Source organism: Ostrea edulis, chromosome 4 (genome assembly GCF_947568905.1).
Source record: "Ostrea edulis chromosome 4, xbOstEdul1.1, whole genome shotgun sequence".
Classification (NCBI taxonomy): Eukaryota; Metazoa; Mollusca; class Bivalvia; order Ostreida; family Ostreidae; genus Ostrea; species Ostrea edulis.
In genome coordinates this window covers 51,048,451-51,069,737 of record NC_079167.1, presented here as the reverse complement: position 1 = coordinate 51,069,737, position 21,287 = coordinate 51,048,451, and the positions used below count along the sequence as shown (strand labels likewise).

The following is a 21,287-nucleotide window of genomic DNA, read 5'->3' as shown; positions in this document are numbered from 1 at the left end:
CTGAGCTGTTTGTCTTACCAAGGGGTCATTTACTGCGGTCAGAGTCTGACGCTTGGCTGTTGGTCCAGACTTGTCTGGTTCCTGCTGCCTCTTCACAGACTTTTTCACTCCTGGTCCACCCACTACAATACACAGTCAAATACCAAGCAAACTAAAATCATTACCAACATATATTTACTTTCGTTTTGAATGAGAAGATTTTCAGAATGCAGTATTGTTAGACTACGTTGTTACAATAATTTTCTGATTATTACAAAGAAACTCATTGACAGTGATATTGGAGAGTGCACACTAGTGATAAAACAATTCATAGAGGCTGATAATCAAAGAATTGTCACCACACGGTCATGCAGCCATGCCTACAATCAATAGATGAACATTGACATCAACAGTCGCTGACTAATCAAATCTTACTTCAACCAGTAGTCTATGTTGAGACTATAAGTCATCCACTTTAGAAATTCAAAGAAAAATATCCAAACTAAATCAGTGACATCACAAATATTTGCTGATAATTAAAATGTAGAAGTAATAAAATACATTTATTTCAGTCTTAAGATGCACTGTTGAGGGGGCATTTTTCAACAATGCCTTGCAATTTGCTGACTGTTTGGCATCAATTTTGTAATTGTGTTAAATGAACCTAAATTGACCAATCAGAGAGCTTATATTGATAGGAAATGTGTATCAAATTTTTTAACCGAATCCAATATATCATTGATCCTCAATGAATGAAACATCCAATCAAAGACCCTGAATCATGATTCAACTGCATCACGATATATCATTTCACCCCAAATAAATGATGGATGCATCCCACCTACAGTTCTGCAGCTAAAAGAAAATGTATCTTTTAATTAAAAACTCCTTAAATCACAAAATATGATGGCTTGTTTCAAATACTGCAAACTTTGAAATTACATAAAAATTTCAACTGGATAGGGTTGAGTGATTTATAAATTTATAAAGATATCATACATCTGGATCAATAGAATAAGCATCTAGTAACTACACATCTTCCCAAGTCCATGCAGGGTTTCTGATCCGCTCCACAGATGGTTTACGTGGAAGAGAGCGAATCAGAAACACTCAACTTGAAAAGATGGCAACTACATTAATAGTTTCCTGTGTGTTTAAAAGCAAACTTCCTTAAACATCCTACTCTACCCTGTTCTCTTTATTTCCCTATAATATCCACATGGAATGGGGAATGAACTTTGACTTGAATAAACTTGAAGTCAAAGATATTTTGTACCAAGTTTGGTTGAAATTAACAAAGTGGTTTTTGAGAAAAAAATTCAAAATGTGAAAAGCTAAATGACACAGACAATAGCTTATTTGGGCATGTGGATCAGATGAGCTAAATGAAGTAATTCTGTAGTACAATAACAACTGCCAGACTTACATGATGGCTTGTTGTGGAAGTAGTTGTAATACTGGGAGACATAAGTCACCACGCTAAGTTTGTCAGGAACTCTAATGGCCACCATATCAGGCGCATCCAGTAGTGCTGGAATACCCAATTCCCTATCTGCCACTTCAAATGCCTGTTATATTCCAATCAAAGCAAGAAAAACTCACATCACTGACAACTGATTCTGTATTAAATCTACATGGCTATAGTTTATATGATATTGCAAGTGCATGCCATCATAGTAATTTGTATTTAAGTACAAACCAAGGTATTATTCTCCAGGACATTTTCTTTAGAGAGAGCATCATAGTCACTGAAAGAAAGATAAAAATGCATTACTTTCCTTAGAAAGATACAATGGAGTGTTCACAGCAACCTTGTTTGCAAAGGCTATTGGCATGAACTTTAAAAATTTGTTTGCTATATGTTCAAGAATAAAAAAGATCCTTAAAAATTCATTAGTTTTTATTTCTTTAGATGACCCATATAGCCCTACCCTGGGGGCATGAACTCTTGAACCAGAGACCAGAAATGCCGGTTTTTGTAGATACCTCAAACCCATTACAATAGTAACTATGCAGTCAGACTGTGCTAGATGTTCAGTTTAGCTGTTTGGAGTTCAGGCCCATGGGACATAAAACTTATAGTGCTCATTTTTCAGCTAAGTCTCATTTTTATAAAAGAAACAAATACTGCAAAGTGAGCTCATTTACGTTTTAAGGCCACACGGCCAGGACTTTAAGAAGAATTCTGAAGAAATACAGTAAAACCTAGTTATTTTGAATACTATGGAGCCAAGACAAAACTTTGAAATATCTGTAGGTTCAAAGATATTGAGGATAAAAAACATTCAGATATGTAATTGGGACTTCCAACACACTTCGACATATCCATGCTATTTGAAATATCAATGTTCAAGATAATGAACTTCAACTGTATTGCATATGAACCATAAAGCCCCGCAGAGCCTTAACATCAAAGTCCCTGACCATGGGGACATGAATAATAGAGGCTCTTCTCCTTCATTATCACTATGTACCAAGTTTGATTGTTTGATGTCTAAGAGTTGATCAAAAAGACAATGAGCTAGATATAAGGCTGTCTTGCCCTACCACAATAAAACCTAACCCAAGAGGTCATGAATTTTACAGTTTACATAGAGGCTTCTCTCGACATTGTTATCATGTAATCGGTTTGGTTGCTTGATGTCCAAGAGTCAAAATTAAAAAATACATTTTCACTATATGGGCCATGTAGCCCACCCAGATCTCAGATCCAGGGGCCATGAAATTCACAATTTTGGGGGAGCCATTCTTGCTCATCATGATTATACACATAGTTCATTTGCTAGATAATCACAAAAGACAAAAATATCTAAAGATTGCAATATATTTTAAGGTTTTTATCACACACTCATACCTCAGGGGTGAAATGACCGTGAAATTCATGAAGCTCTCCTTAACCCCAATGTTCCATACAAAATTTGATAAAAAATGGCTACGTACTTTCAAAGAAAAAGTTGATTATGTTCAAATATTAACAAACAATGACGGACAACCATCAATCACATTAGGTCAACTGAGTTACTCAAGTGACCTAAAATGGTAAAGACAGGTTGAAAATTACTTTCCTTAAATGTTCATGTGGAAATTGCTAAACTTATGTCAATAGTGGGTACAAGTATATGGGATATGGATCATCTCTACTGAAACAAAATATGTTTGTTAAACACTGATGGCCCCATATAGCAGCAAAGTCATTCAGGTGCAAAAAGAAAGGTCTTGTCACAAGGATACATGTGAAATATGAAAGCCCTATCACTTTTTGAAAAAGGTTCATTTTTTTTTTTTTCAACGTAGGTCAAATTATTCAAAGGTTAAGATCATGATGTAAAATATTTTGGTACCAAAAAGAGAGATCTTGTCACAAGGAATACATATGCGAAATATGAAAGTCTTAACAGGAACTGTTCAAAAGTTATGCCAATTAAGGTTAAAGTTTTTGCAGACACACAGACAGACCATAAAGTATATGCCCCCGAAAATGAGGGCATAAAAAGTAAAAGATTCAGTATTTTTAATGCTGCTGTATCAATGGCATTAAATACATATTTATCCTCATGTTCAAATAGGCTGTCTAATTTAATGGAGAAAGTTGTATTTACAATTGTAAGTTAATGAATACAAATGTTTATGTATTGGTACAAAATTTATGTACATGCTTACCTACTCAATATTTCATTGTATAAATATATATATTTCTCAGTCTAAACTATTTTATGGATATGTTTCATTTATATCAGAACTGGAACCCAACGATATTGTCAGAAAACACCCCCCCCCCCCCCCCCCCTTTTCAGTATTGTATTATTAAAAAAAAATTATTTCCTCATTTCCAATCATTTTATTTTTTGTTGTTATTCACGCACTATATTCGTCACGCTTTGTTATAACTGACCTATGATCACTGGAGAGAGTCTTTTTAGGAATTGTATTTCCTGCCTAATCATATTTATGTACACATTATCTAGATGTAAATACATGAATAAAATACTGTTCAAATCAAATCATATCTATAGTGATTTGGGGTAAAATGGTAAAATTTGTCTGACAATTTGTGTCTGATTAAGAAGTTTTAAAAGCTATTACTTGCTGAATTATCTTAAACTTACTTCAACAGTGACAAGCATCGTCTATAATTTGGGGGTCAAAAGGTCAGAGGTACCACAGCTCTAGTTTATTCTTGTATGGCAACTTGTATTTTATATAATACACTATAAGATCACCATACCAATTCCTGAGTACTATAAGCTTATATGAGAGAAATTTATTCATATTTTCAAAGAAAGTCCTCACCTTCTCCTTTATGTGGAAACAAAATTAAACAATGATGGTATATAATGTACGTTTGTTTTATGGTGTCATATTCTGTGTTAATTATTCCCAAATTCTTAAAACTGAGTAAATATATGCCAACTTTCTTTGGCTTTTTACAAAATGTGCCCTAACCTCCAATCGAATTTTTTTAACAATAGACAAAGGAGCATTGATAGGAGACTGATAATCAGTAAATACTTCTTTGTATCGTGGGCTAGGGTGATATCGATAGTGACTGATACAGTATCGGGAAATATTTGCTTGTTTGGAACAAAATTCTGTAACTCAATGGGTGAAATTTTAGATATGCGTGTATATAGATTAAACCCCCATCTTACATAACTCATGTCAAAAAAAAATTCAATAAAACCTGACTGCAAATTTATGTCATTTCTGAACATACATCCCACAAAGGTTTAGTCTGCATATTACCTGCTGAATCAAATACACAGCCAACAACCAGGACATTCTCAGATGTAAATTAATTAGAACAATACATGAAATATATGTCTGTTGTAACTTACATGAGGTCTGGGCGATATCGATGAATGATGGCACAGAAAGCCAGACCATTTTTCCAGGAAGATGTCATGTTGACTACATTCACATCACGGTACCCCTCTGTCTGCTTTTTGCACCACTGCTGCAGGGCCTGTACCTTTGTCCCCATGATGAAGGGGGGGGGGGGGGTCTCAAAACCCTGTTATCTTATCCAATGAGCGCCTATTGTAGCATTCTTCTCCTTCAATGAAATACAGCTTAAATGGATGGTATTATTGGAAATTCTCAATTAATATGCTGTCACCTCAAGAAGAGGCCCATAGGCCACATCACTCATCTGAGCACTTGCATTTTCCCTTGTAATAAAATACATCCCTGGCCTAGTATAAATAAAGCATGTAATTGATTGATTGTATATTGTTTAATGTTCCACTCGAGAATTTTTCACTCATATGGAGACATCACCATTGTCGGTGAAGGGCTGTAAAATTTAGGCCTATATGTTCAGCGCTTACGGCCTTTGAGCAGGAAGGGATCTTTATCATGCCACACCTGCCTTGAATTTTGCAGTTTCATCTGAATTTAGTCACCACCTCCTACGACAAGCAAGGGGTACTGAGGACCTATTCTAACCCAGATCCCTATGGGAATATAAAGCATGCAAACAAACTAGAAGCTACACTACAAAATGACTCTTGCATATCAATTCATCATAATGTTTCTATCTAATTAAAATCAGATCCTTTGATCCCCTCACTTAGATCGCTACACTTTATACCAACATATCAATATCGTGGAGCTTATAAGAATACAAGATATTATTTGAATTAGATTGACGATTTTCAAAGAACTTTCAAAAATATTCATATATAGAATGTGACACCCCTTCTATTGTTCCACACGGGTCAAAGTGTGATCAAACACTATGCTTTTACTAATTATACCCATGTTCTTCTGAGAAGAATATTTTTAAAAGAATTTTCTTTAATATTCCTATGTAAAAGTAAAAACCCATCTTCAAGACCCTGGGCATTGTGGTGTGAGTCTACACTACATTAGGATTCTTGTATATCAACTTTGCATCTCTTCTGGTTCTTGAGAGGAAGTTTTCTTTTTTTAAAATCCTTATATAAATTCCTACTTCACAGTTTGAACCCCCTACTGTGTCCCCAACCTCTTGGGGGTAATGGGGTGAATACAGTTGATTCTACTTCGATATATGATGTTTGCATATTAATCTGACAAACAGTGCCCCAGCAGTTCTTGTGGAGAACATTTTGACAGAAGTTTCCTACATACATCTATACAAAATTTTAAAAACCCATTGTGGTCTTGCTCTGGCTCCTGAGCTCACAGATAGTACAAACATGCCTTGTCAATAAGGAACCCTTTAATTACATGTTATGTCTTTTCTGATCTAGTGGCCATTCAGAAGATTTTTCAATCATCTCTCTCTATTTTCACAATTTCTTAATCATCTCCTCTAAGAAGGAAACATAGACTCCTTCATTTGAATCTCCTTCACCCAAGCAAGCTCTGTACTGAGTTTGGTTGGCCCTGTGGTTTTAGAAAAGCGAAAAGTTCACATCAAAATCGATGACAATGATCTGACAGACATTCTTTTATCAGAAAAGCTTACACAAGCCTTTAATTAAGTAAGCTTAAACTGAAAAACTACAGAAACCAAACTTCTTTCCATCTTAGTAGCAACAGATAAGATTTATTAACTACACAAATTTACTCTAAAAACATTTCTTAAAACTGCTGGTTTATCCAACTGACAGTCAGTACTAGTTCTACAAGTATGCATCCAGAGTCGGATGCTAATAAATGTATATCCAAAATAATACATGCATGTACATGTATCTTTAATTCCTAAATCTTATCTAACATCCATGGATTTCCCCCAGAATTCTTTTTTGCATTTTTAGCATGCCCAGTTTCAGTAAATTTCTCACCAAATACGCATTACCTCTCTGTTTCACAGAATTTTTAATCCAGTCATCCATTGTATTCAGGCAGAATCACTCTAATTGATCGTCAAATTTGTTTATTGTCTACTCTCAGAGAGAAAAGAAGTAGAGAGAGATGCATATCTATATACATTATACATGTACAAATGAAATGATAGTAATGACTGTAATTGATCTATTGATACGATAGTGCCTCAGGTAACAAAAATTTACCTTATGAATTGATATATTGTCCACACTGTCAAGATTCATATTACCACAACGGCAAAGGCCATAAGAGAGTTGGAATAATGATATTCACAGTGTACTCACTGTATTAGTTGTGAAATCATGCAATATACTGGTCATCAAGATATAAAATCACTGACAATTAACAGACCTCAGTAACTGCATGTGACTTTGTACAGGAATATTTTACACATTCTGAATCTAGAGCAAAAATATAGAACACATGGAGAATATCAAGTTTTATATTAAAACAGTCTCCTTACCACTATCCCTGGTCCAGCTTTTTCAATTAAAACCTACAACAGATGGTGATTTTTGAATACTGTAATCAATAGATCCACCAGATGCAAAACAGCAATACATTCAAATAAAGTAAAATCAAGAGGTCCATGGGTCACACTGTTCACCTGAGCATATACACATGTAAATATTTTTCCATGTAAATCATTACATGTAAATTCCAATTGTGACAACACCCCCACCCTCATGCACCTGCAACCATGGGGACATGGTAATTCTATACTACCTGAAGATGCTTAACATTTTGTACTCTAACTGTGAGGGTTGTAACTTGAACAATTATTTTTAACGTTTTTGAATTGCTAGAGATATCATTGGTCAAAAGTCCTTTGTTCAGCACCAAAACTTAGCAACCTCTGAGCCAAGTACAAACTTCTATTATACCCATGCATCCATTATAAAGTTTTGATCCTTTTGACAAAAAATATATATATTTGAGCCCATGCATGAGAAAGTTTGACATAAAAATTAGAAAATTCCCTGTGGGGCTACAATATTTGAAACATTGTATAGATGAAGACAAGAAAGACACAAATTTTAACATTTTTAATTTACGTTTCACCTGATTACAAGTTAGTCGGGCTATACTTAATTCCTTAGTGTAACATTATGTACTCTGGCTTGAGATCATATCTCGTCATTTTAACAGTAAATGCGAAAACTTAATCGGAGGGGTAGTTATTATATATAACCAAATCATACATGTTCACATATCAACTACTACTGTATACAAATTTTGCCAACATATTATTGATATTGGATTAGAACAACAATAAATGTTAAAAAATCATTTGAATAATCATTGTCCTAAACTACATGTACAAAGTAAAAAGTTATTTAAGTTCAATTAAATCTGAACTCTGTGATGCCCTTGATTCTTTGACTACACTTTTCATGACAATTAGTCACAAGCCAGTACATGTGACTCTGGTCAAACAGCTGATCACTGTCCATACAAATCAATGAATTAAGAAATCTTATGTCAATTAATTAACATACACATGTACCTGAATTTCAACAATCACAAATGGCAATAACATGAAATATTACAGGTTTTAAATAAGAATGTACTTAAGGGCAAACATAGAACAAGTCTGTGAAAATGGAAATATCAGAGTGTAGCAGGAAATTCAAACAAAACAAAAAACATCTTGTGATGTGACATATAAGCACCCATTTGTCATACACTGGCTCATATATTATATTTATTGGTTAATTGAAAAATGACCTTTGTTTCAAGTAATGATACACTGTCTATTCATAATTGAAAAAAAATGTTCTATCTATTGGGGACTTTGGTATTCTTCTCCTTCATTACAAGAGGATTGTACATAACCAAAAGAATCCTAGCCACAATGTTAGACATGTGTTATTCAAATTTCAAATACTCTGAAACTGTATGCATTCTATTCCTTAAAATTGTTCTAAATGTTTATCCTGATGATATATATCTGTGTACATTTAATGTACGCCAAACTGTACAGCCACTCTGTGCAGTGCTCGCTCAATATATCCACCCCCCCCCCCCCCCACCCCCCCCCGTTATAATGCCATATGCCACTGATTTTCACACGCAAATGGTCAAATTTTAAAATTTGATAGGGTTTACCCTTGATAATAATGCCAATTACCTACCACCCATCAGTAATCACACCTGTACTTTGATAGCGTTGTGGTGAAGTGTGACAGTTTGGACAAGGTATTTAGGTCAGGCCAGGTTAATTGCTAATAATTGCGGAATTAAACTCGAGATAACTTAAATGTTTAAATATACAGAATGGAGCACATATTGCCATCCCCCGCTTTATTGCCCAAATTCGTCTTGATCAAAAGTTGGCAATATATCGAGGGATAATTTTAAAAGCAAAATGTTTCCAAACTGCCAAATGGTAAGATGCCTGTTGGATCTGTACTCTGTAGTTTAAATCGATAAGTTCATCAAAATTATTATTTTCGTCAGACTCAAGGCAAACAACAGTTTGAACTTTATTGGACTTTATTTTGTCACTCATACGGGTATTTTAGAAAATAAGTACACTGGCCAAGCCTGATGTATTTTACTGAACCCGTTTGTAATTACCATATCGAACCGAAAATCGAGGTAATGAATCGAACATTGAATCATGCGTTTATGTTGAACAGTACCAATATTTCAGTGAATCATTTCAGCCCTAATTTAAAGTCAGTACAAATCCCCTGTCCAAAAACACTTAGATGTCTTTAAAGTATGAACCTCTAATATCTCTGTGTTACAAATTTATGACAGACAAGTATTTTCTTAAATATTTTTCTAGAGACCTTCATCTTTGCCAAATGACCTTTGGTCAAGATCACAATCCACGATCTTGTAAAAATTATTCCTTGTACTAAGTACCATATGTAGTCTGTAATGTTTATCCATACAGGGTTTTTTAAGGTCTTGATTTTAAGGGCCTGGGGGAAATGTTTCAAACAAACAAATACGGTAGGGAGAAAACCAATCCAGAGTGCATTAAGGTATAATTGCACTACTTTTGACTTTCAATTTGGTCAAAGCTTACCTCATTCAAATAAGCAGAAGCCAAAAAATTAGGTTTACTTAACAATTTTGAAGCGAAAATTGTAATCTATGGGCCTGTGAAGAAGATTTATGAATGATTAAGCTACCCTGCTTGATTTGTTTTCATTATTTGGGAATTTCAAAGCAAAAATTGGGGAAAATACCTGCTTTCCAGCATTTGGAATGGGGCCTTATCTCAACTCCCTACAGACCCTTAAAAAATCCCTGCCATATAACTATAATTTATGGCCCCGACAAGAATTTCAACTGTTTTTATTTGTGTGACCTTGAGCTTGGTCAATGACCTTGAAACAAGGTCATAACATTATCATGGCTACAATCATTCCTTGTATACATTATCTGTATCAAATGTCTTTCCATTACAAAGTTATGGCTTAAGACAATAATTAAATTTTTAAAAATGGTGACCTTCTCCATAGCCAAATGACCTTTAAAGTTGGTGTGGAATTACTACACATCAGATGGCTATAAGCATTCAATGCAATGTATCTACTATGAACCACTAGTGTCTTTCCATAAATTTATGATAGCATGACTATAGCATGACTACGTTGGACCAACATTTAGCAAAGGGTTGTACTGTTGGCCGATGGCTGGCGTCGGACTTACAACATTGGACCAACGTCGGGCCAACGTTAGCATGTTTGCGTAAGTGATACTTAAAAGATGAGTTGGGAACACAACGTTGGCCCAATGCTGCAATCAGCCTGAACAAACCAACCTGTCATCTGCCAATGTTGGAATAACTTTTTATATTTTAACGCTATGTGGCACAATGTTAGGAAAACATAACAGACAGTTGGTTTGCTGACATTGGCCCAATGTTGGCCCTTCATTAATTTGAACACATTTGATGTTGTTTTAATGTACGCCTTTCTACAGTGTTCTAACATGCCTATATGTTGGGCCAACATTAGCCCAACATGTTGGGCAAACGAAGGGCCACAACACACTTAGATGTTGGCCCAACGAAAGTGTACAACACTGGGACAACGTTCGGCCAACAGAGTCATGCTATCTGGGTAATGGCTCTCTATTACTTACTTATGGCTGAAAAATAGAACTTTCTTAATTTTATTTAATAGTGACCTTCACTTTTACCATTTGACCTAGGAACAACACCACTTACATCATATATCATCTGGCCATAAACACTATATATAAGAAGTATGAACTGTGAATGCCTCAGTCTTCATTACAAATCCATAACCTTGACAAGAATTGCCTCCTTTTTTTTTTAACCAGTGTCCTTGACTTAGGCCCTATGCTCTTTTTTTCGAGTTCACGACACACCATGCATTTGACCACAAGCATCCATTGTACCAAATATGAGTTTCTAATGTCAATACATTACTAAAGTAATAATCAGTACAATTATTGAAGTGTCAATAAAGCCATGCAGTAGCTTTTCTCTGGGACAATGACAAGAACAATTTAAGATATACATTACATCATAACATGAAGAAGCCTCTTTATCAGTTTGGTAAAACCAGATCAGCTGTTCTTAAGATTTTGATGGCAGTAAACTGCATCTAATTCACACAGGAAACTACACATTACTGGGAGTGACAAGTCGAGTCTTTATCAAGATGTCCCTGATACATATAACCTACTGTATCATCCGGAAAAAAAATGATTTCCAAATAGAGAATGTGTCACAGTTCATTTAAATAATTCAAGTCTAACACTGTGGCGGCTAGAATCGTTACGGTATGTACAATCCACCATCTGATTTGAGCCATATGGTACGTGCTAACGTGGGTGCCTGTGCATTCTTGTGACATGACAAACATTTCCTTTATGATAAATACTAGATCTAACAAATAGTTTTAGAAAAACCTGGTTCTAGAAAACCCATGTCATTTTGAAATGGGCGAAACCTTTAAACAATGTTTGGGACAGGAGGCGAAGTGATAATTTAAGGACATAGTATCTTCCGGAATTCATATTTTTAAATTTAAGATGGAGAGGACAGTCATGTGTAGTGTCACCCGACAGATAGGCCTAGCCAAACTGATTTCTCCGCGCCAAAAATTTTAATAACCACAATCTGATATATTCCCTTAATAGACTCATACTGAACTTACCGTCTGGGGTCCAAAAATATTTTAACTTTGAACTAAGTTTAGTATAAAACACTAGCCGAAACTGAAAACAAATGTTTACCTTAGGCAAGCGGTAAATGTAGTGTAATTGGAAGCCGAAATGCCGACATTTATTTCCGGATTGCGGTGCGGTTCAAAGGTAAAAGGAGGAATTTTTTTCATATGCAATCATTGGGAGTTTTGTACGGAAGCCCCTTTAGGACCTATCAAAAATATATTTCTAATTTGAAATAACGAATTGCAGAATTCGTTATTTCGATTTTAATTCGTTATTTCAAACATTAAAATTCGTTTTAACGGATTACATCAACAAAGTTTTAAAAACTTGTACAGATGAAAAGGTGAAGACAACGAACAGTCATCAATTTCATAACTCCTATAAAGAATACAAAATTAAGAGTTGGGCAAACACGGACCCGTAAATATACTAGAGGTGGGATCAGGTGCCTGATCTTGCGACATGTTCATCCGACTACATTTTATTAACTACTCGTTTTAACAAATTGAATTAATTTGTTTTGATGAATCAAAATCTGATTTAATGAATTGAAAAATCTATAATTTCAAATTATTTATTATATTCTTAATAATCACCAATTATTTACTAATTTGATGTTAATGATTCTATAAATTGTTATATCGAATTTGACAATTTGATATAACCATTTCTTAAATTCGTGTTTTCAAATTTAATTCGTTAATATATATTTTGAAATTTGTTATAACAAATTCAACAAATTTGTTATAACAAATTTAATCCGTTATAACGAATTTAAAAGTTTAAAATAACAAATTAAATCTGTAATAACGAATTCTGGAATTCGTTTTTTAAAATTCAAAAATATTTTTGATAGGTCCTAAATGGGCTTCCGTATTTTTAAATTACTACGGAAGCATATTAGGGCCGCAGCAGTATCTTTTTTTAGTTTGTTATAACAAATTAATAATTTGTTATAACAGATAAATTAGATAAACCTTCAATTAATTGTTTTTAATTTACAGATTATTATCTTAGAATAAGGATTTGAGTAAGAAAATCATATGTTGACGTATTATTTTAGAAGCTATCAGCTCCACAACAAGTACACACACACCCCTAAAATCTTGAAAACTTATACATTATCATATCTTCGAAAGACATGTGAAGTTTGAGCATATTTACAACCTTGGATAATATTTTGAACTATGTTAAACTATAACTATTATAAGATACATGTGGTTTACAATTAAATTTTACATTTTAATATCTGGAAACAAATATTCTAGAGAAGGTTTTACACAATGTAAATGTAAAACGAAAGTAACACACTGAATTTTGATGATTTTGCTTATATGATTAATGCATACGTGTAATGTGTGATATATCTTATATCCTGAGACAAAGTTTTATATGAATCTCTACAGGTCATGAAATCATTTCAGGGGCGGATCCAGGAATTACGGTTACGGGGGGCGCCACTTTATGAGGCAGGGGGTCTGGGGCCGCCTTAAGGTGGGGGGCCCAGGGGGCAAAGCCCCCAGAAGCTCCTGGATTTTCCATTTTTTATAGGGCTTGAAATATGTCTCCTGTTTATTCATTTGTTCTACTTTCTATCATTTTTTATAAGGTTAAATTAATAAAATGACGCATATTTTAAGGGTTTTTCGAAAAAATTAAGTTTTCCCAATAAAGTAATTCAAGAAATCAAAAGATTTTGTCATTTACTTCTCCGAGAGTGTAAGAAATTATTGGTTCTTTTATCGTTTAGTACATTTTTCTAAACAAGATACCACGATTTACCTTAAATTTGAAAATTTTAGGAGTGGGGGGGGGGCGCCTCCCCCCCCCCCCTTAAATCCGCCACTGCATTTACATGTAGGCCTTCATAAATTGGATGTATGTACACGTACACCACTTACGCCGGTCTATGTAGATGCAATCTCAATAAGGAACTTAGTAATAGATGCCGCCCCAAAAATTTTGAAAAAGGAGAGAGGATGAGGAAAATTAAAAATTCATGACGGTCGGTGAAATAAAACAAATCATTTGCAGCTGATCTTTGAAGCTTGCGTCAATATCTAAAACATTGTAGCAGCGAACACAACTATGATATCTGTGGTCACTGGAGCAGCGAAATGTGAACCTTTCTTTTTTCACGAGCTTGTTGATGATAATTTGGAACCTACTCTAACCCGGAACCTCACAAAAGAAATATTATCATGATGCTCATGAAAATCTGAATTTAGTCTGACCTCCCACTTTCCCATCTGTCTCCCCCACTTTCTGATGCCCCGCACATTCCATATGTTGAACATTTGGATTATAGTAAAACTTTTACATACATAGTCAATGTGCACTGAATGCCTCACGGACATGTACAATGTAATTGACACACCCGCATCCACCAAATTGTTGTTTCTTCTCCAACCGATTTTTTTTAAAAAGCTATAATCATCTCTATCTCCCCCCTCCCCCTTCACCCCCCCCCCCCCCTTCACCCCCAAACCCCACCACAAAATCTCAACTTTAAATTTGACTGATAAGATAAGAACACCCAGGAAGGAATTGATATCGGATATTCATATCTCGTATCGCCATGTAAATTCAATGGATATCGTTAAAATATCCCATTTCGGAAAACAGAAACGTGGTTCCGCATTTACATTTGATTGTGACGTAGGCCAAGTATAGGTTTACTTTAACTTTAAAACTGCAACGGTGTGTGCGTACAAATTCAATAACGCGCGTTTAAAATAATAACCGGTAATTTTGTCTTTGTGATTGTGCGATGATAACAGTAGGGCAATCGGATGACGCTCGTTATTATCCGTAACCGGTGGGGGGTTCCCCTAGGGAAAGCTCATTAAGAACGCCAAGTACGGCTTCAGCATACCCATTCCATGATCATACACTTTGACGCAATGTATATTTCAGAAAGTATCTGTTCTTCATAAAATTATACCAAACTGAATTTTTTTTATCATAAATAGTAGTACAGAACTCGGCATAGATTTAAGGATTTTCTGAATACTGTGTGATAATACTAAGTGACGATCTGTTAGCGTTAAAGCTTGAGGCCACAACGAGTGCAATTTAAGACGTTTTTGCCAAAACGCTTTTTTAAAAAAAATAATTTTGATGTTAAACATTAGAAATATGACGCATTTAAAGTTGACAACCAAAATGATTCTAAGGACTTTCGAGGTACGGATCCACTCTGACTTTTATCGCGCGTCGAACGTAAACTGTAGGGCAAGTCACTTCCGGATTACAATAACAACTAAGTAAACAAGCATGGAATACTTCAATTGCTATCAAATTCCTGCATGTAAATGCTATCTTTGAAAGAAAGGAATCACAACAACCATTTTATAGGAAATTCATTTGATTAAATTATGTGAGTTGGCAAGTGAAATAAATCTAGGGAATATCTTGAGGATATCGGTAAAACTTAACGTCTTTCACACCCAGGTACTAAGCACCAATAAGTGACTTGGATCATCATCGTACCGTCGGACTGTGCATAGTTCTTTACGGACCGTCTGCTAGCGCAACACTATTTGTATCAATATCAACTTTCAGTTACTTTGCCCTACAATTGGTTATTATCACGTGACCGTGGTGTATAAACGTCAAATGTAATCGGTCGTTCTGGCACATCCCGAAAGTTCCGTATTCAAAGCATGCTAATTTTGCACAGACACAAATCTAACTTTTAAATGGCTCATTTTACCTTAAGAATGCTTCAAAATATATAACCCCATATATTTGCAAAACTTTGCAGACAATAAAATTCATGAACTTCAATCTTTGTTTACACAACAAATAGTGAGCTTCTGTCATAATGTATAACCTTGCCTTTAACATTAGACAATATATTTTGAATTAAAAGTGAAAAACAAAATTTTGTGGGAAATCGTGAATCGGTCCCTCTAGGATAACGAACAGTGATTAATCTTATAAATCCTATAAAATACAAAATCAAGAGAAGGACAAACAGGTACCTTGGATAAAACTATGGTGGGATCAGGTACCTTTCCTCTTAGGAGTAAACACCCGCTGTTGCCTCTCTCTCTCTCTCTCTCTCTCTCTCTCTCTCTCTCTCTAACAAAGACCCTTTTCTTGTCTCTGCAGCTGCTATGGAGACCATGTCAAAACTGAGTCCTGTTGTCTTGAGGACTTTGTCCACAGTTCGCCCCCAAGTCTCCATTGGCCGCCCTCTGTCTCTCCTCCCCTGGGGTGTCCATCGTAGGGCTGTTCTGGGGAACGAGTTGGATGGCATGTGGTAGACGTTTCTCGGCCATCGCCAACACCTTTCCTGAGTCCTTTCCACCATGTTGGCCATCCATGTACTGTCTCACAGGTCTTCTTAGGAGGTGATGACATTTGACCAGAATATCCGGAGGATGCGCCGCAGGCATTTGTTTTGGAATATTTTCATCTTCATTTCGATGGCAGTAGAGGTTTTCCAGCACTCTGAACAGTACAGAGGGACGTTGAGGACATTGCTTTAGAAGGTCCTGACGTTTGTGTGGATGCTAAGGCTGGTGGATCTCCAGATGGTATTGAGCATAGCGAAGACTTGGCTGACTTTCGTGATCCGGTGTTAATTTACTGATCACAGCCACCGTCTATCGTCATCTTGTTTCCCATGTATACAAATTCTCTCACATCCTCCGATGGCCTCCCTCTGAATGTGATCGGGTCGTTGGTTGGGACGTTCTTCCGTAGTACCTGAGTTTTCCTGTCTTGACCTTGAATTCTATGATGCTGACTGTATCACTGATGCACTCTGTCTTTCGCTATATATCCTGTTAGACATCAATCCAAGGTCGTTCGCATATTCCAGATTCTCTAAGACTGGGGTCATGGTTCATTGTATACAAAAGTACTTTGTCTCTTGTCCTCGGTGACACGTTTCATAAGCCAGTCAAGTACCAAGTAGAACAGCATTGGTGACAGGATACATCCTTGCCTGACACCGGTGTCCAAGTCAGCTGGTTGTTGTAGATGACTTTGCGCTAGAAATTTTCATAAAGAGATTCGATGATGCCTACCAACTCTATGGAATGCCACAGTGTCGGAGGATCTTCCAGAGTGAGGCCCGATGCAAGCTGTCTAATGTCTCAAATCCTTCTCAATGTCAACAAATACCACATACAGCGGAGTGTTCCATTCATGTGACTGGTCGAGGATCTGCTGATGGACAAAGATGTGGTCGATACATGAACGCTCTTTCCGGAAGCCTGCTTGTTGTTGGCGCAATAAGAAGTCAGCAATTGTTGCAATGTGCTTGAGGAGGATGCGGCTGAAGACCTTGCAGGTGAGGGACAGAAGCGTGATGTTTCTCCAGTTGTGTCACTCCCAGGTCGCCTTTTTCAGCAGCTTTACGATAATTCCCTTCTCCCATTCATCTAGTATGTCTTCCTTGTCCCAAACGTTCTTGTGGATATTCTGAAGAATGCGTATCGAAGCTTCCAGCTGGTGATCTGATAAAAAGTGTTCAAGTATTTCTGCTAAGCAGCTGCCTCAGCCATCTCTTCAAGTCGTTCGACATACTGTTGCATATCTTGTCTTCATCTCTCTGACTTTCTCCCTGTATTGGTCTTTCTCTCTCTCTCTCTCTCTCTCGCTCTCGCTCTAGGTAACTTGGTGTCCAGAAGCTTCTTCTTCAGCTGCCCCCTCTTCCCTATTGTTCTCCATGTGTCTGTAGATATCCATTCAGCCTTTACACTCCTCCTGTCTCCTTTGCTGCTTCAGTCATGGCTTTGTTGAAACTGTCAATACTAGTAGTAGTCAGTGCTGCTTCGTCTTGGAGGATGCTGAATCTGTTCCTCAATGCGATGTTGAATTCTTCCTTGATGACTTGTCCCTTTAGCTTGGCAACATCAAGACACCCCGATCTTCGGCTTTCTCAACTTCAGCCTCATCTTGGCCACTAACAGACTGTAATCGCTACATCTGGTGATTTCCAGGTCAGTTTGTAAATTTTGCCGCCAAGACAAAGTAAGTATCTTCACAGAGACTGATAAGCTTTTCATTGGTGTCAGTGAGGTCCCCTGCTCCGTGCTGCCCCGTGAGAGTCCCTGGTGTTACTGCCAACTCTCGCATTGAAATCTCCCACTCGAAGCATGACGTCGTGTCCAGGGATGTCGTCCAGAACTGCTTGGAGCGTAATGTAGACTGGTCTTCTCTCTCTTCATCGGCGTTATTGATGGGTGAATAGGCGACAATAACCGAGAGCTTGGGTACTTTGATTGTATATTGTTTAACGTCCCTCTCGAGAATATTTCACTAATATGGAGAAGTTGGTGTACTTTGAATTCAGCGCCACGTAGAGCAGGTGTTCACTGATGGGTCTCCACTGCAACAAAGCACTGGTCTGCCGATAACGAGAGCAACCCCTGCCTAGTGGTTGTTGTCCTGCCTTCCTGACCAAACGATGACCTCCCCAGAATTCAGTCTTTACCTCCTGGTCTCTATCCATCTTAAGGTAACTCCATACTCACAGTTTTATCTGATACAAGTTTGAAAAATGTATTTATTTCCACTCATTACAGTTAAAACTAACAAATTATCGAATAAAATACATAGGTCATCTCACTTTTTAAGATACGAGACGTACATATAAAGAATCATATATCACCGTCAGAAAATTGCAATTTTCCTTAAACAGCGTTATCAAAATTTCATACAAACTGGTTGTGACCATATAGTAGCATTCATAACAATTTTATGAAACTGTATCTTCACCAAAATACATGTATATAAAATATCTATAAAAAAAAATAAAGGAAATCTATCGCATAATAGACAGGATAAAGAAATCAATAAAAACAGAGTTATTGCCCTTGGATCCAATATTTTGAAATATATCTTTGATTATTTATCTATAACTTAGAATTTTGAAATAGTTTATTTTTGACAAGAATTTTTACAATAACTATCATAAAAGATTCCAACAAAATTTATGTTCCTATCATGCATAAATCTAAATAAATCATTGAATTTGCAAAATCTGATGACATCACAGGAGGGTGGAATTACTTTAACTCAGTCACTCCTAGCATGGTGAGGTTGTATCTGTTCATCTCTTTCACTGCTTGTTGCTCGTGACAATCTTCCCACTTGGAACAAAGTCCTCACATTCCAGCACCCAACTCAAATGTGTTCTTTCGGCGTCAGGAGATCCGCTATCGGATTGGAGACGTCCTTTCAGCTTTGGACCTCAACCACCATAAGTGCAGTTTCCTGGTCTACTTCACTCCCTTGGCCAGGTAAAGTTGGTTCCCTTACTGTCATGTCCGTAGCAAGCTGGTTTGTACGAGGTGGGGTTGCTAGCCCCACCCACAATCATCCTTTCTCATTCGGGCTTGGGACCATACATGGCAGAGTTGGTACCTGTACAAGATATTTAAATCATTGTTGAAATGTAATTAGAAAATCAATGACTTATCTCGCTGGAAAGGCTGTATCGAAACGCCCTTTTTACCAGGAGCCAAAACGTCCTTGTGTTGAACTTGCGGGAGGCGGGTTGTTTAGTTTCAACAATATGTTCACCCGGGATTGTTTCGCTTTCCAGTGGTTTCGCCTCGGTCTCTTGGTTTGTTGGTTTGTTTTACGTCCCTTCGAGAATTTTTAACTCAGGACACCACCAGTTGTAGGTAAAGTACCACAAATTCAGAGTTTTAGACACATGGCTGTAGCAGTAAGGGTTTTTAGCTCACCTGAACCGAAGGTTCAAGTGAGCTTTTCTGATCGCTATTTGTCCGTCGTCTGTTTGTCTGTCTGCCTGCCTGTCTGTCTGTCCGTCTGTCTGTTAAACTTTTCACATTTTCGACTTCTTCTCCAGAACCACTGGGCCAATTTCAACCAAACATGGCCAAAAGCATCATTGGGTGAAGGGCTTTCAAGTTTGTTCAAATGAAGGGCCATGTCCCTTTCAAAGGAGAAATAATCACAAAAATGCAAAAATAGGGTGGGGTCATTTAAAAATCTTCTTCTCAAGAACCACCGGGCCAGAAGAGCTGAAATTTACCTGAAAGCTTTCTGACATATTGCAGATTCAAGTTTCTTCAAATCATGGCCCCCGGTGGTAGGATGGGGCCACAAGGGGAGATCAAAGTTTCGCACACAAATATATAGGGAAAAACTTTAAAAATCTTCTCAAGAACCACTAAGCCAGAAAAGCTGAGATTTACATGAAAGCTTCCTGACATAATGCAGATTCAAGTTTGTTCAAATAATGGGCCCCGGGGGTTGGATGGGGCCACAATAGGGGATCAAAGTTTTACATACAAATATATAGGAAAAATCTTTAAAAATCTTCTTCTCAAGAACCACTGAGCCAGAAAAGCTGATTTTCACATGAAAACTTTCTGACATAGTGCAGATTCAAGTTTGTTCAAATCATGGTCCCCGGGGGTAGGATGGAGCCACAAGGGGGGATCAAAGTTTTACATACAAATATATAGGGGAAAACTTTAAAAATCTTCTTCTCAAGAACCACTAAGCCAGAAAAGCTGAGATTTACATGAAAGCTTCCTGACATAATGCAGATTTAAGTTTGTCCAAATCATGGGCTCCGGGGGTTGGATGCCCGGGGCCACAAGGGGGATCAAAGTTTTACATACAAATATATAGTTAAAATCTTCTTCTCAAGAACCACTAAGCCAGAAAAGCTGACATTTACATGAAAGCTTCCTGACATAATGCAGATTCAAGTTTGTTCAAATCATGGGCCCCAGGGGTTGGATGGGGCCACAATAGGGGATCAAAGTTTTACATACAAATATATAGGAAAAATCTTTAAAAATCTTCTTCTCAAGAACCACTGAGCCAGAAAAGCTGATTTTTACATGAAAACTTTCTGACATAGTGCAGATTCAAGTTTGTTCAAATCATGGTCCCCGGGGGTAGGATGGAGCCACAAGGGGGGATCAAAGTTTTACAGACAAATATATAGGGAAAAACTTTAAAAATCTTCTTCTCAAGAACCACTAAGCCAGAAAAGCTGAGATTTACATGAAAGCTTCCTGACATAATGCAGATTCAAGTTTGTTCAAATCATGGGCTCAGGGGGTTGGATGCCTGGGGCCACAAGGGGGATCAAAGTTTTACATACAAATATATAGGAAAAATCTTTTTCTCAAGAATCACTGGGCCAGAAAAGCTGATTTTTACATGAACACTTTCTGACATAGTGCAGATTCAAGTTTGTTCAAATCATGGCCCCCGGGGGTAGGACGGGACCACAAGGGGAGATCAAAGTTTTACATACAAATATATAGGGAAAAACTTTAAAAATCTTCTTCTCAAGAACCACTAAGCCAGAAAAGCTGAGATTTACA

At 36.8% G+C, this 21,287-nt stretch overlaps 1 protein-coding gene across 5 annotated transcripts in view; it reads right to left on the bottom strand.

Moving 5' to 3' along the window:
- The window catches only part of LOC125669518 (MICAL-like protein 1), a 32,281-nt gene extending 20,160 nt beyond the window's left edge, over positions 1-12,121 (bottom strand). For 2 of the 5 annotated variants that reach the window (XR_008802476.1, XM_048904068.2), the window contains exons 1-6: positions 11,940-12,062; positions 7,256-7,288; positions 4,815-5,032; positions 1,679-1,727; positions 1,406-1,547; positions 19-122 (exon numbers count right to left, since the gene is read on the bottom strand). Coding sequence is in view for 4 of the 5 variants with exons in the window: in XM_048904068.2 (XP_048760025.2) it covers positions 19-122; positions 1,406-1,547; positions 1,679-1,727; positions 4,815-4,960 (441 nt within the window). In the remaining variant the exon portion in view is untranslated. Of the gene's footprint in view, positions 1-18; positions 123-1,405; positions 1,548-1,678; positions 1,728-4,814; positions 5,033-7,255; positions 7,289-11,302 lie in introns of all 5 variants that reach the window. The other 3 variants (XM_048904070.2, XM_048904069.2, XM_056162884.1) reach the window with 3 other exon arrangements.
- Positions 12,122-21,287: the final 9,166 nt, after the last annotated feature.